This window comes from Mixophyes fleayi, chromosome 5, assembly GCF_038048845.1.
Source record: "Mixophyes fleayi isolate aMixFle1 chromosome 5, aMixFle1.hap1, whole genome shotgun sequence".
NCBI classification, from domain to species: Eukaryota; Metazoa; Chordata; class Amphibia; order Anura; family Limnodynastidae; genus Mixophyes; species Mixophyes fleayi.
In genome coordinates this window covers 172705137-172721553 of record NC_134406.1, presented here as the reverse complement: position 1 = coordinate 172721553, position 16417 = coordinate 172705137, and the positions used below count along the sequence as shown (strand labels likewise).

The 16417-nt window shown below is 39.4% G+C and overlaps 1 protein-coding gene across 1 annotated transcript in view; it reads right to left on the bottom strand.

Moving 5' to 3' along the window:
• Positions 1-16184, bottom strand: part of BMP6 (bone morphogenetic protein 6) — a 201007-nt gene extending 184823 nt beyond the window's left edge. The window contains exon 1 of the mRNA XM_075213041.1: positions 15197-16184. Coding sequence (XP_075069142.1) covers positions 15197-15653 — 457 coding nt within the window. The 5' untranslated portion in view covers positions 15654-16184. The remainder of the gene's footprint in view (positions 1-15196) is intronic.
• Positions 16185-16417: the final 233 nt, after the last annotated feature.

The window sequence follows — 16417 nt, the reverse complement described above, 5'->3', positions numbered from 1 at the left end:
GTTCACCGATGGAACAATGTCGTTCCAATTCTGCAGTGTGTATGCACTCACGACCAGCAGTGTACATAGATCTCTATGGAGTGTGCCGAGTCAGTATCTTCTCAGCTGATGTTTATGACAGATGAAGAGCACAGATTGGATGGTACATTTTGTAAAACGTGTAGTTTAGTGTGTACACATGAATCAGCATGCTGATCGGGACTTTTTTTTTCAGCCGTTGGTTATATCGATAGCTTAATTGCATTAGAAGTTTTCTCTAGCTTGTGCCCAGCCTAAGCAAGAGGTCCCTCGTATGTATATGTGATAACTCTGCTGACCTGGAAGCTAAGCCTAATGACGTCATAGAAACCCGTTTCATAGTAATAGTAGTAAAAATAAAGTGAAAGAGTTCAGCGTAATGTTTGAATCAAAGAGCGAACTTAGACATGTAAGTAAAGGGTCAATATCTGCAGTACTAGAGTACTTTGAAAGGAACAGTCTAGAAAGAGATGCTCCCCTTATTATTCTAAGGTATAACTTTCTTTTTATTAGATTGAGAATCACAAAGTTAAGGGTTTAGCTATATTAATTTAGGAAATGCACAGTTAAACAACACTAACACCTAGGGGTAAATGTATCAAAGTGCGATTTTGCAACTCCAGCGATTTTCTCGGGAGAGTCGAAACTCGCCGATGTATGAAGCTGAGATTTCATGCAAAATAGCCAGAGTTCTGCTTCTGTCAAAATCGCTACTTGCAAAATCGCCAGAGATCAAACTCCCGACTGTTTGCCACTGCAGCTATACAGCTCTCAAATGTCTGAAGCTGCGAGTTAGCAAACCCAGGAGAGTTTGCTTCAAAACACGCCAGATACAACACGCTGCTTGATAGCAGCGTGTTGTAGAAACACATCACTGTTACACTGCCCTGGCAGTGTTAAAATGGTAAAGAACAGATAAAAGTTGAAAAAAAGCTGTATGCGTAAGCTGTATTTACTGTATTACAACTTACGCAAGTAGCATTGCGCATGCGCAATGAGCTACGTTACTTGCGTAAGCTCTATGTACAGTATTAGGTGATTCCCCCACTAGCGTGGGAAAATCAGATAATACTGTAGTTATAGCTTACGCAATGAACTTAATACGCAATGAACTTAAGTTCATTGCGCACCGGACCTCCTACCTAGTAGGAGGTGTTAGCGTCGGCTCAAGACTTTTTTATTTTTCTCCAATCAAGATCAAAGATTCGGGATCTTACAAATATGGGGCCCTCCTGGCCGAAGCAATGAAGATATTGGACAAGCCATCACTTTTGGAAGTATAATTTGCTGGGACTGGGGCAAGCACAGACTATTGGAAGAAGAAAGAAGACATCTTTGGTGAATATTTGTTTTTTTTTGTTTTTTTATTAAATAGATGTGGTTTAAATGAGGGTGGTTGGTGTATTTATTGTGGGGTTTTTATTTTTAATAAATATGTGTGGTGTTTACAAGGGTGTTGTTATTTATTTAACTTGTTTTTTTGTGGTACTACAGGTCCCAGCAAGCCAGGGATGTCAGGGCATGTTGGCACTTGTGGTTCTCCAAGTGCCAACATGCCCTGGCTGCCGTGGGTATGCTGGTGCTTGTAGTTATACAAGCACCAGCATGGCCACACTGTTTTTGGCAACCTGGCTGGCTGGGACTTGTAGTTCCACAAAACAAAATGGCGTCTGTTTATTTTTTTCATTCTTTTTTGCCGTATTACCCTACTACCCACAGCCCAGGGGTAGTAGGAAGAGCCCTAGTGCTATCAGCACTGGGCTGGTTCTTTCTAGGGGGGGGCCCGCTCATTTTTTTGGGCGGACCCCACTCCCTAGGGAATCCAGCCCAGCGCTGAACAGTCTAGGGTTGGTTAGTCATTATGGCAGGGGGATCCCTGCCGCGTGTCCCCCTGCTATAGTGCCGCCAACCCTGGCTGGTTTGCCTAGTGCTGGTAAAGTGAAAATCGGGTGGACCCCACGCAAAATTTTTCCCCGATTTTCACGGGACCAGCACTAGTCAGGCAGCACTAGGGTTAAGCATGAATAGTGGGGGGACCTCACGCTTTTTTTTTTTTTAACTTTTATCTGTTCTTTACCATTTTGACAGCTGCCAGAGCTCCGGCAGCTGTATGACAGGTCAGTGTGACAGTGATGTGTTTACAACTCACTGTTACAACATAGGAGAGTTTGCCAAACACAGGAGAGTTAGCTAAACTCGGGAGTGTTTACATCGCACAAAATCGCCAGAGACGACCAGCGATTTTGAACATGAGTGTCAAAATCGCAGCTTGATACATTTCAGGGTTTTTTTTCAAAACTCGCGGGTAAACACCTGCGATTTTCCGCGATTTAAACATGCTGGCAAATTCGCACTTTGATACATTTACCCCCTAATCTGAACCTCATCACATTGTAACTTGTATTTCTCATTTGTGCAACTGTGTTTTCTAAAAGTAACATCAACTGCTTGTTAGCACAGATGTAACGAGTTTGTATTCTTCCCAAATATATCTTAGCATTAGCTTTAAGGGGAAATGGGTATGGGGTGTGACGTGTTGGAGTTTCCTACACTAATTGGGCTTTCTCGCAAAGTGTTAGCAAATCCAAAGTTTAAAAACAAACATTGAACAACATTTGAAGACATCCAGAAATAAGCTACATCTACTACTACCTGATTCTGCACTTCTTCTCTGACTGCACTGAACATTGCAACTAGGTATCTTTTATTTTTGTATTTTTCTCTCTGCATTTCTTATTATTTCTAGTTTATTTGCCTAAGTTTCTTGGCCTTTATTCTTAAATGATTAACAAATTGCTTTAATTACTAACCTTTCAAGGCATTATATCTAGACCTGTATTATCCTTCACCCTCCCTGCAACACATACCTTTGTCCACATTGTCTCCTCGTTAGTCTACTTACCTCTAATTAACTATCATGAACTTTTTCCAATTTGTTTTCACTAACTGTAAAATATTTAAATCCATTAAAATGTATTTCAAACACTCCCTCCCTAAACCCTCTGGCTACAGCAATCTAAAATCCATTACTCGCTCCTAATTCTCCTGGATCTCTCTGCTGCATTTGACACTGTTGACCACTCTCTTCTCATACAAATGCTCCAATCTCTAGGTCTTCAAGACACTGTCCTATCCTGGTTCCTATCTTACCTATCTAATCAATATTTCAGTGCTCTTTTCTCTGCATCCACCTTCGTTCCACTTCCTTTATCAATTGGAGCACCACAAGGCTCAGTCATAGGCCCTCTGCTCTTCTCCATCAACACCGCTACTCTTAGAAAACTAGTAAGCCTTTAGATTTCAGTATCATTTCTTTGACGATGATACCCAAATTTATCTGTCGTGACCTCACGCCATCTGACTGTCTTTCTGTCATTTCATGGATGTCCTCTCACAAACTCAAACTCAATGTTTCTAAAGCACAGCTAATAATATTACCACCAGTCAACAGAAGTTACCTACCTGACATTTCTATTTCTGTTGACAACATGACAATAAATCCCACCCCTCAAACTCAATGCCTAAGTGTGATCTTTTACTCAGAAGTATATCTAAATTCTGTTACATATCTTAAAAACATTTCCAGAATATGCACATCAGCAAAAACTTTAAATGCACTTATTATCTCCAGTATTGACTACTACAATAACATTATTACTGATCTTCCTCAAATCAGACTCTCACTCCTACAATCTATTTTGCACACAGCAAAATTTGCCACCATTTACACAGTTCACATAAGATCTATATGTGTTCTTTCTATACTCTTTAATCTTTTGACCGACTGACCAACATTGCTATGTGACTGGATCACAGAGCTCACTAAGCACTTTCTACCTTTGCAATCTGGCTGGACCAATATGCAATATGTAGCACTTAACCTCATGTATCAAAACTCTATTGTCCTACAGATTGTCAGTTAATGAGCAGTCTCCTCTTACATCCCTTTCTCTGCTTGTAATACCCATTTTGTTTTATTACTGTATTATTACCAACTGTAGAGTGTGATGGAGTATACATCAAAATTGATTGTAACTTCAAGTTTTTATACGGATACCCTAAAATATCTACAGTCATGGCCAGAAGTTTTGAGATTGACAGAAATATTATTTTTCACAAAGTCTGCTGCTTCAGTTTTTATGATGGCAATTTGAAGTTAATTAAATTCTGGAGTATATGCAAAGTCCCTCTTTGCCATGACAATGAACTTTATCCCAAAAACAACAATTCCACTGCATTTCAGCCCTGCCACAAAAGGACCAGCTGACATCAGGTCAGTGATTATCTAGTTAACACAGAGAGTGTTGATGAGGACAAGGCTAGAGTTCACTCTCTCATGCTGATTGAATAAGAATAACAGACTGGAAGATTTAAAAGGAGGGTGGTGCTTGAAATCATTGTTCTTCCTCTGTTAACCATGGTTACCTGCAAGGAAACACGTGCAGTCATCATTGCTTTGACAGAAAGGGCTTCACAGGCAAGGATATTGCTGCTACAGTTAGATTGTACCTAAATCAACTATTCATCAGATCATCAAGAACATCAAGGAGAGAGGTTCAATAGTTGAGAAGAAGGCTTCAGGGCGCCCAAGAACATCCAGCAAGCGCCAAGACAGTCTCCTAAAGTTGATTCAGCTGCGGGATCGAGGCACCAACAGTGCAGAACTTGCTCAGGAATGGCAATAGGCAGATGTGAGTGCATCTGCATGCACAGTGAGGTGAAGACTTTTGGAGGATGGCTTGGTGTCAAGAAGGCCAGCAAAGAAGCCACTTCTCTCCAGGAAAAACATCAGGGATAGATTTATATTCTGCAAAAGGTACAGGGATTGGACTGCTGAGACTGGGGTAAAGTCATTTTCTCTGAGGAATCCCCTTTCATATTGTTTGAGGCATCTGGAAAAAAGCTTATCTGGAGAAGGAAAGGTGAGTGCTAGCATCAGTCCTGTGTCATGCCAACAGTAAAGCATCCTGAGACCATTCATGTGTGGGGTTGCTTCTCAGCCAAGGGAGTGGGCTCACTCACAATTTTCCAAAGAACACAGCCATGAATAAAGAATGGTACCAAAATATCCTCCAAGAGCAACTTCTCCCAACCATCCAAGAACAGTTTGGTGATGAACAATGCTTTTTCCAGCATGATGGTGCACCTTGGCCTAAGGCAAAGTGATAGCTCAGTGGCTTAGGGATCAAAACATCAAAAATTTGGGTCCATGGCCTGGAAACTCTCCAGATCTTAATCCCATTGAGAACTTCAGTATACCATAGCAACATCTGACAAAAAGGTCTAAAAACACTGAAGCAGCAAACTTTGCGAAAGCCAATACTTCTACTTTTGGCCATGACTGTATATTATTAGTGCATGTGTGGCTATAGTTCATTTCCATTTTTTTTTTACATAACGGGATACGTTTTTTCCTTCATCTGAAAAATTATTTAATTTTATTTGTATTAAAATAGTATGAGTAATTATGCTAAAACATACGCTTGGATGCCAGTGATATCCACAGCCAATGTTAAAACATGTTAACACATACTGTAACACTAAGAGCTGTGGAAGTGCCATTCTGTGTCATAAGTTTCTCCGTCCAGCAGTGGAACCCAAGTGGTGAACTTATGTTCATCAATAGGGTTCTAAACATCCTACCGAAGTGCCACCAGCAGCACAAAGTCATAGGGGTATATTTACTAAACTGCGGTTTTGAAAAATGGAGATGTTACCTTTAGCAACAAATCAGATTCTAGCTGTCATTTTGTAGATGTACAAAATAAATGACAGTTACAATCTGATTGGTTGCTATAGGCAACATCTCCAATTTTTCAAACTCGCAGTTTAGTAAATATACCTCATAGAGTCATAGACAATGTCATAGACAATGTCATAGAGATATATTGTTTGATTTATGTGAGCTGTGTCCTTCCTGGCTTGCTGACATTTCTCATCACAGGCACTGGGCTTTAAGTGTTGTGACACCTGATTTTAAGAGGATTAACATGATCATTTTGCTTTTTTATACTTCCACTTACCCACTAAATGAATGCAAACCTACTGAATTACTTTTCAGAGCTCAAAATTAGAAACACTTAAATGTAATCAAGTTCCAAAGTTTTTTTTCTATATATTAAATCTTCAGTTTATATGGATATAATTTTGTGTTCCCATTTTTCCAAAAGTCACATGTTGGCCTCTGATACATTCAGTGACCTTTAAAAGACGTACAAACAAATTATAGCTACCTGCATGAATAACAATTGTCTCAATGGTGATTTTACACACAAGATTTGGTTTTGATTCACTGTCATTTCTAAAGGGTGATTTGCTTAGAACTACCCTGGAATCTATTCTTGTGGAAATGTTAATTATCTTAAATATAGTAACATCATAAAAGTAATACAGGTGTAACAGTGAATGTTAAAAGTAGCTATTTTATATAACACCCTATTTTATGTAGCACATTTAAATATTAGTGTCCTTTTAATCAATACTTAAGTATATAAAAAAAGCTCTTAAAATTGTAGTACAGTAGATAGCACCATAATATTAGCACATTTATATAGTGTGATATAGTGTGATATTTCACAGTGGCATGGAATCATCATAGATGAAATCTGTTATTTGCAGAAAAGGTGGTTTTCCAAAATACCTTGGATGATTTGCCATTGCTCATAAGTCTAGTTAATTTGTAGTGGTGTGCTGTATTTTCCTGCCACCAACAACTTTCCAGGATGCACTGCAGAAAACTTCTCTAGACTCATGACGGCAACATGCAGCAAGTAATAGTGCTTTTTCTAAAGAGTAAAGCAAAGTAATTAAAGGACATGGTACTTCCGCAAACAAAACATATTATACAAACAAGAACATTTAGAACTAAAGGTTTATTTAAGCTGTCTACATATTACGTAAAATAAGTGTTCATTTACAGATGTAGCAAGGCTAATATCACTTTTCATTTCTAATTTAATCAGAGATTAAAGCTTTTTGGGAAAAATGTGATTCTTAAAGAAACTAAAACCTGAAAGATAATAATGCATTTAAAATGGGATGTCCTACAAACATTAAATAAACCCAATTGATAATAACATACTTAACAGAGTGCTACTTCATTTTCACTCCAGTGCTGTACTGCTTAGGCACTATGATCATTACCCATAGATAAAAACCCACATTTACAGGAGACACAGAATATATATCGCCATAGATTCAAAAGTTGTGTGAAGTGTGTATAATTTTATTCGGAACTCTATTTACTGTATAACAAAACAAAGTTTATCATTTTTGTATTTTTTATATTATTTCATTATATATATTCATGTTTAAATGTGCATTTAAATGTTCATATATAAAGAATTGGATTTTTCTTTGTATTATCATACTTTTAGGCTGTTGTGATTGTGCCTTTGCAGTTGTTTGTTATTGTTTTTGTGCATACACCTATCCTCCCTGAAGTCAGCAGCTGGTTTTCATTCACAACCCAGGGCCGCCGAGAGGGGGGGGGAGCGGGTACTAATTACCCGGGCCCGGCATGTCAGGGGGCCCGGCCCGGGCCCTTGCGCTGCTGATTTTTTTAAATTTTTTAATTTTTTTTTTTAAAACGTTTTTTTTTCCTTTCCTTTTTTTTTTTTTTTTTGGCGGGGGGGGGGCTCGGTCGTTGGTGGGGGGAGCAGGCTAGTTTAAAAAAAAAAAAAAACATACTCACCTGATCGCGGAGCCGGCATCCCTCCTCTCTGCTGCTCTGTGCTCTATTCAGACTGTCTGAATGCTGGGTGTGATGTCATCATGTCATGCCCAGCATTCAGTCAGTCTGGAGCACAGAGCAGCAGAGAAGACCAAGAGAGGAGAAAAGGTAAGTGAAGGGAGGAAAACGAGGGGGGCACAGAGGGGTTAAAAAACGGGGGGGGGGGGGGGCAGCATGACAGAGGGGTTAAAAAATGAGGGGGCACAAAGGGGTTAAAAAACGGGGGGGCAGCATGACAGAGGGGTTAAAAAATAAGGGGGGGCACAGAGGGGTTAAAAAACGGGGAAGCAGCATGTCAAAGGGGTTAAAAACGGGGAAGCAGCATGTCAGAGGGGTTAAAAAATGAGAGGGGCACAGATGGGTTAAAAAATGGGAAAGCAGCATGTCAGAGGGGTTAAAAATTGAGGGGGGAGCACAGAGGGGTTAAAAAATGGGAAAGCAGCATGTCAGAGGGGTTAAAAAATGAGTGGGGGCACAGAGGGGTTAAAAAATGGGAAAGCAGCATGTCAGAGGGGTTAAAAATTGAGGGGGGAGCACAGAGGGGTTAAAAAACGGGAAAGCAGCATGTCAGAGGGGTTAAAAAATGAGAGGGGCACAGATGGGTTAAAAAATGGGAAAGCAGCATGTCAGAGGGGTTAAAAATTGAGGGGGGAGCACAGAGGGGTTAAAAAATGGGAAAGCAGCATGACAGAGGGGGTGAAAAAATGAGAGGGGCACAGATGGGTTAAAAAACGGGGCAGTATGGCACAGTGGGGTTAATAAACAGGGGTCAGCATGGCACAGTGGGGTTAAAAAATGGTGGGCAGCATGACACAGTGGGGTTACAAAGGGGGGGGGGGGGAGGCATGGCACAGTGGGATTGAAAAAGGGGGGGAGCAGCATAGTATAGTCTGATGAAGGGGAGCCAGATGAAGGGGGCAAAAACAGCATGGAGGGCACAGTGTGATCATAAGGCATGGCGATGATGAAGGGGCACATTATTGTAATATTGGAGCTGGAGGAAGGCCTAATTATTAATCGTGGGTGCTATTGATTTAACGCTGGGGCTGGCTGTAATTTTCTAAATGTAGCCATTTTTTTTTCAAAATAGGTCCTTCAACATTTCTGGATCCGGACAAGCCACAACTAAAGAAAGCAGCAGCCACAGGTGGAGAAAGTGAGAAGAACAGGTAGGAGAGAGCAGCACAGTGTGTGAAATGTTGTGATTCTAGTAGGGACAATACCAATTTTTGGTGAATGTTGTGTCCAATGTAAGGTGTAGGCCAAGACTGAACTGTTTGTGTACACACTGCATTGTTTGTATACTACCCTGTGGTGGTAGATGTCCTGAAAGTCAGGAGTGCTTAAACATATGTGACGCTCCGGCGAATTGAGAGCCTAGTGGTTTTTATGTTAGCCACGCCCCAATGGCACGTTTGCCACGCCCCCAAATGCATGACCGCACCTCCCAAAATTTTTGCACTGCCGTTTGGCTAGCCACGCCCCTGAATATATGACCATATACCTAATTTTTTTTGCGCCGCCGTAAGGCGGCGCAAAAAAATTTTGGGGCTTACTTCACTATGAGGGGGGCCCCATGAATTTGTTGTACCCGGGCCCTGAATTCTTCTTGGCAGCCCTGTCACAACCTATGCCTCAAAGGTAATTATCAGAGTTTCTGGATATATAGTGTGAGTGTCAGGACTTTATTAAATACAATAAATGTCAGGGGGTTCATGAGAAGGACCCCCATCAAATTCCTGCTATAGTGAGGAGATGATTTTCAGCACAATGCTATTTACACTGGAAATATATGAAAAACCTTCCACATTACAAAATGCCTATATTAACAAAAGGATGCCACAAGAAGGGTCTTAAAATTCTAGTTTGGATTGACAATCCACATTCTGATATGCTGCTACCTATTTCTCAAAATCACATCTGCTTACAATTGCTATTCTATACTTGTACATTTTATAGCCATTGCTTTGCCTCTGTCCCTTCCTTTATTAGTTTGCTTTGTTGTTTTTAGCATTTTCTGTTTTTGTTTTTCTCATTTTAGTGTTTGCATATTTAAAAAAAAAACACATTTAATTGAGTGTCTGTTTTCATTTACATAAATTACATGGTACAATTCCATTCAGGGCTTATTCTGGGTAAAATGGCCTGAAGAGATACTCATTATTATAGGCTTTATATTTGGCTATCACTCTAAACTTCTATTTTCTGATTGCCAATTCTCCCAAGAAGTATTTTTCAATTATAAAGGGGCACCTAGGATCAGTGGTATAACTACTGTTGTTGCAGTAGTTGGGACTATGATGGAGAGCCATAGGCATCACTGAAAGTCTTTATCAGTCTGGAGTCCACTTTTACAGTCAGGAACCATGCCGCTAATCCGTGGGATGTAATATTTCCTCTCTCTTGGTTTGCCATAATTTGATTAATGTGCATTATTTCTTTTATAGCATTCATAATTATAACTTATTTCTATTCATTGCATGTTCCTAACATACCTGTCAACTGTGCTGAATATGGGAAATGTCTCAAGTCTTTGACAATCTATTTTTATTATTCTAAAGTACTCCCTCCTCTGGAATGATTGCCAGTGGGCGATGTAAAGAAAAGAGCAGCACAGCGGTACAGTGGTTAGCACTGTTGTGTCCCTGGGAATATCAACTGTAAGCTCTAATGGGAACTGATGTGAAGTACTTAATATTCTCTGTACAGCGCTATGTAATATGGTGCCACTATATAAATAAACAATTCTAAATAAAAGCTTGCAGTGATTGATAATATCACATGTTAACTTGACATGACAATGTGCCTGCTGCCTTGGGTGCCCATGACCCTGTTGTCGGTTGACCGGTTGTTCTTCCTTCAACCACATTTGGTATGTAGTAACCACTGCTTATCAGAAACACCCCACAAGACCTGCTGCTTTAGAGATGCTCTGACCCAGTCGTTTAGCCATCACAATTTGGCCCTTTTCAAAGTACGATCCTTAGGCTTGCCCATTTTTCCTGCTTCCAACACATCAACTTCAATAACTGACTGTTCACTTGCAGACTAATATATCCCACCCCTTGACAGCTGATATTGTAAAGAGATAATCAATGTTATTCATTTCCACTGTCTGTGGTTTTTAATGTTGTGGCTGATTGGTTTATAAATTATTATAGATGTTACTACTAATAATTTCTGAGTTTTACTCACACCTCCCCTTCAGATGTTACTTGGATTACTAGACATTGCTTTGCGCTATCTTAAGCCTCCACTCCATATCCCTTTCTTTTTCTTCTATCAATTTACCTATAATGTCAAAGGTGTGCACTCAATACCTCTGTACACACGCAGATGTCATCTTTCTTCCAATCACTACAAGTAATGAACCCAAATTCTGGCACCATAAATTTCTTAAGCTTTCAGGCATTTGCCACTATTAAAACTGAAAAAGCCGCTATATGCCCCTAATAAGACTAGTGGAGTTTCTGTACTTCATCATCATCAAGACCTCATTCACATCAGTCCTTGCCCCATTGGAGCTTGCAGTTTAAATTCCCTAACATAGACACACACACATACACACAGACTAGAGTCAATTTTGATGGCAGCCAATTAACCTACTAGTATGTTTTTGGAGTGTGGGAGGAAACCGGAGCACTCAACGGAAATCCACGCAAACACAGGGAGAACATACAAACTCCACACAGATAAGGCCATGGTCGGGAATTGAACTCATGACCCCAGTGCTGTGAGGTAGAAGTGCTAACCACTAAGCCACCGTGCTGCCACTGTGCTTAATTCATCATTCTACACAAGACTATACTTTCACCCACACAACACATATAACCACACCAATTACATTTTTCTTAATGGCCAATGTATTTCTTAACTACACTATCCACGGTGTATACACGTCTATCATTCACCCTATCACACTGTCAGACCATGGCAAAGGAGAGGTGAATTTTGAAAATGTTATATATAATCATCCACATCAGTCCGTTCCCCATTGGATCTTATAGTCTAAATTTTCTTCCACACATAAACACACTATAGGGCAGTGGTGGGCAACAGGCCACCAATCCTTCACCTGCGCCCCCCCCAACCGGTCTTATTGTCTGCTTTATCAGAGAACAAGGCAGATAGGGGGCAGTCCACTTCCGTGACATGTGCAGGGAGGTCACGCTGCATAACGGAGGAGGAAGGAGTGCAGTGTGCTCTACAAATATCACTCTGGTTGGAATCAAACCCATGGCCCCAACACTATGAGGTAGCAATTTCAACCACTGTGCCACAGTAAATAAACTTGATACTCTATTTTCCATCAACCTGAACCCAAACCAAGGGACTTTTTTATCAAAGCTATTTGGAGACCCAAATGGACAATTGCTGCATAAACTGGAAGACATTTTAGAATCGTTTGCTTCCAACTATAAGATGGTAATGCAACCACCAGGGGCATAAGTACCGTTGTGGCAACCCGTATTACCCTTGAAGTTTACAATTCAGAGAAAACAGTGCTAAATATGTTACTACTATTATTATTATCATTATTATTTATTCATTTATAAGGCACCACAGATTCATTGGCACCAGATACAGTAAGCAAGTAACAAACAGATGAGGTAACAGATAAGTAGCACAGATGAGTGTGAGTAATGTAATGGGGACTCATACAGAGTGCAGCAATAGACATGACAGTACCTACAAGAGAGGCACACAGTAGACAGACATGGGACAATAGGTAGAGAGGACCCTGCCCGTGAGAGTTTACATTCTAGAGGGAGGGGTGGTGAGAGACAGTAGGATGTTGCAGTTGAGTACTATTGTTTCTTTCATTCTATATTTTTGAAGGTTCAGGTATTGTTAGAAGATAGGACATTTGCTAGATAAAACAAGTTACAGTGAGAAAGAAATTACGAGTTGAAAAACGAGTGCCAGCTTGAGTTTGACTTTGCATTCCAGCCCTGTAAGCATTATAATGACCATATAATTGTGTTTTTCTAAGACTGATCGTTAGGAAGTAGAATTATATACTGTAACTGAACTGATTTATGAAGAACAATGTATGTAACAACAACAATAATAATAATAATAATATAGGCACGGGCATATAAATTTGTATTCAGAATATTTGTCGCTTTCTAAATAAAGGGCTTTGCTCTGATTTAGAACACTACGTGTAACATGCACTAAAACATTTATATATTGATTTGCCTTTTTCCACACTAACCCTGGTATCTCCCTTCTAGTTATTTAGCAGGGCTCCTCACAGTGACGATGCAAAAATTGTCATATCACAATATGAGATATCACAAGCACCAGCAAATATTTTCTTTTTTATTTGCGGTTTTGAGCTTTATGTGTACCGTGATAACAGATACTTACTTCACTATACACATTTAGTACTTCCAGTCACCCAACTAGTTCTAGATACATTACAGCACCACGTATTCCATGCTAAGGTACATCTTCTACATGTACACACCTAGCTTGTAAACGTTACCCACTATATGTTGCAGGACTACAACGCCACCAGTCGCAAACCAGCAAATATCTGTAGGAGTTTTCACTTTAAATACTCACGTTTCATACAATTCAACATATGGCGCTCAGATAAAGTAAACACTAAGAATCACATACAGAATAAGATACATAGAGCAGTCAATCAATTTTCTACATTGACAGCTTTACTAACTGAGAGAGCTACTTTGATGATCTCTTAATGGGAGAGTGTAAGTTCATGTGTTAAACCTTCCTACCCATCACGATGTTGTGAGTTGCAGGATGTAAAACTTAACATGTTGGATGGTTTTCCTGGAGTCTGCCTGAATACAACCATTCCCTAGCTCACACCTGTTATAAAATATGATTTACGCTCCCAATGTTACAGCTAACAGGGTACCAACCGGGAAAAGAGAGCAGGCAAACATATTTATGCTATAATACATTACAATATTTCTTTAAACAATGTATTATCATAACACTAATTTAACCTGCATTATGTCAATAAACAGAACACAAACATACATGCAGTCAAATGCCATCTGCCAAAGTTGGTAACACAAATAGCAGCAAATTATCCCTAATAAAATAATGTAAGTACTCCATTACACTTTCTTAAACACTACAGCATGTGACTGCATTTGGTACACTCCTAATTTCACTATACATTATAAACCCCTGATATATATTAAGTGTTGCACAACTGGACCTTAGAACATAGTGAATATAATATTTATTTTATGATATAAGGTTTAAGCCCATACAAATAAAACATTTACTCCTAATAAATTATATTTACAGTAATATATATATATATATATATATATATATATATATATATATATATATATATATATATATATAACCTACATAAATTATTATCAGGTCTATTCAATGTCAAATTGAACATACTCTATTTATGGTATATGTACGGTATGTACAAGTTATTATCCTTTTGATTTTTTTGGAAACCCTCAGGGACTTTGCATCAAGTATGTACAGGAAAATTTATAAGCCAGTTCAGCACTATTATAATACTATTATAATAGACATTACAATTAAAATGCAGAAGCAAATACTATGGGTGTACAGTACTATGAGTGTTAGAATGAATCATACTGTTAGGATATTACAGTCAAAAATGTAATAGTGATGATAGAAATACTGTAAACAAACACTGGCAAAATAGTGCAAAAAAACACTAAAAAAAGGAAAATGTAAACACTTTTCCTAGGGAAGTCTAAATATAATTATAATCATGTGAGAATAATATTCATAATTGATGTACCTGTACAGTTAAGCAGGGAATCCCTAAACCTGATTCAACTTGTTCTTGCCAAGACCTGAGTGCTTATACTGTCAATGTAGTAATTACTAGTATCACTTTGGGGACATCATCAGAAAATTGCATTGTCATCTCCAATCATGTGATGTTGCAACTTTCCATTTTCTCACAGGAACAATTTACAATATCTCACTGCACTGTGTTCATTTATTAAGAACATTACTTGTACTTTAATACCCCATCCTTCTTTCCACAAAACACTCCCACTGGAAACAATGAGCAATATGACTAATCATATTAAAGAAAGTTGATTGAATAATTAGAATCAAGATAGGGATCAAGAAAACGTATTTTCAAGTGAACATGTTTGTGTGTTCCCCACATGTTTTTCAATTAGGTTCATATGTGTAAAGAGAAAAAAGTATCATTGCAGTGCAATAAATCTCTACCATATGCATCACATACATGTAGATTGTCACCCAAATATTTCATGGAGATTGCAACATATTTGACATGAAAAATATAATATAAAACTTTGTTTACTGGAAGCATATAACTAAAGATCTAACAGTGTAATTGACAATATAATTGTTTTGTACAATTCAGTCTGAACATTTGCTAATTTATCCAACTAATTCATAAACGTTTATATTGATTAAAATAAAACTCACCCAGGTTTACAAAGCTCATGACCATATCAGCATCATTGAGGAAGGCACTGTCCTGTGCGCTGGTTAGGGGGCTGCTCAGTAGACTCTTGACCTTCACCTGATGGCTGTGAGGGGTTGTTCTGTGTGACCAGCCTTTGATATCTATTCCCTGTTCCTGGCCGGACATAGCATTATATAGGTCCAGCATAAAGAGGGGAGCAGAGTTAAGTTTCCCAGGCTGATACTGCTGTGCTGGGCTGAGTCCATGCATTGGTCTGGGTCTGTGGGGCAGTCCGAGGATGGACAGGATCTCCTTCTGCATCTCCCTCTTCTCGTGGCTCTTCAGCCGCCGGTACAAGAACCCACTGTCCATGTTTGCTCTCCTGCTGCTTTCCACCAGTGTCCCCTGTGCCAGGGACAGCAGCAGGGAGCAGAAGAGCCAGAGTGACCAGGAGAAACGTAAAGCTGACCTCTGCATACTCCCTGCCAGACAACACGTGTATCCAGCTGCCAGATAATAACCCACCTTAACCAACTACAGATGATGCTTAAGGCACAAATTCAACGCTGGAGATATCATCTCAAAACGACGATTGTGTGTACTTCTGAATGATGCAGGCTAATTGTCCAAAAAAAACTGTATTGAAAACTGTATACTGCGCAGGAAGAAGAGCACCTGTCTCGTTCTCTGCAGAAATGTACCTGTGCTCTCTGCCAGTCAGGTCACTTCTCCACAGTTTTGTTCGGTCTGGGTCCACTTCAGCTATAGGTATGACAGATCTAAGACCAAAACATTCATCATCTCAGCATACTGTCACAATCATGTTATAAGAGACAGCGCAGAACACCAACCTGGGCTTAATCTTAGCTGGTGGCTAGTGACAGACTTAATGGGGTTGTAATTCAGCCTCAGTCCCTTATCATCACACAGACTGTCTTCTTCCTAGTGTCATACACCCTTGAAAGTGAAAAGAGAAAACTTCATAAGGGTTTCTGCGACTTGCTCTTCCTTCCATCGCAGATTTACTGACTCACTTCTCCTGAACAGGGATTTATGAGTTAGAAAAGCGAGTCCACTAGAGACATCTACTGGTCATTCACAATATTGCATTATATTCTTACCATGACAGGCAGCTTAAAAAAGACTGAAGGGGAATTACATTTCTATAACTCCCATTTCTAAGCAAAAAGCCTCGACAAGTCTTTAATATCAACTAACTCCGTCAATAAACCCGTCAGTAA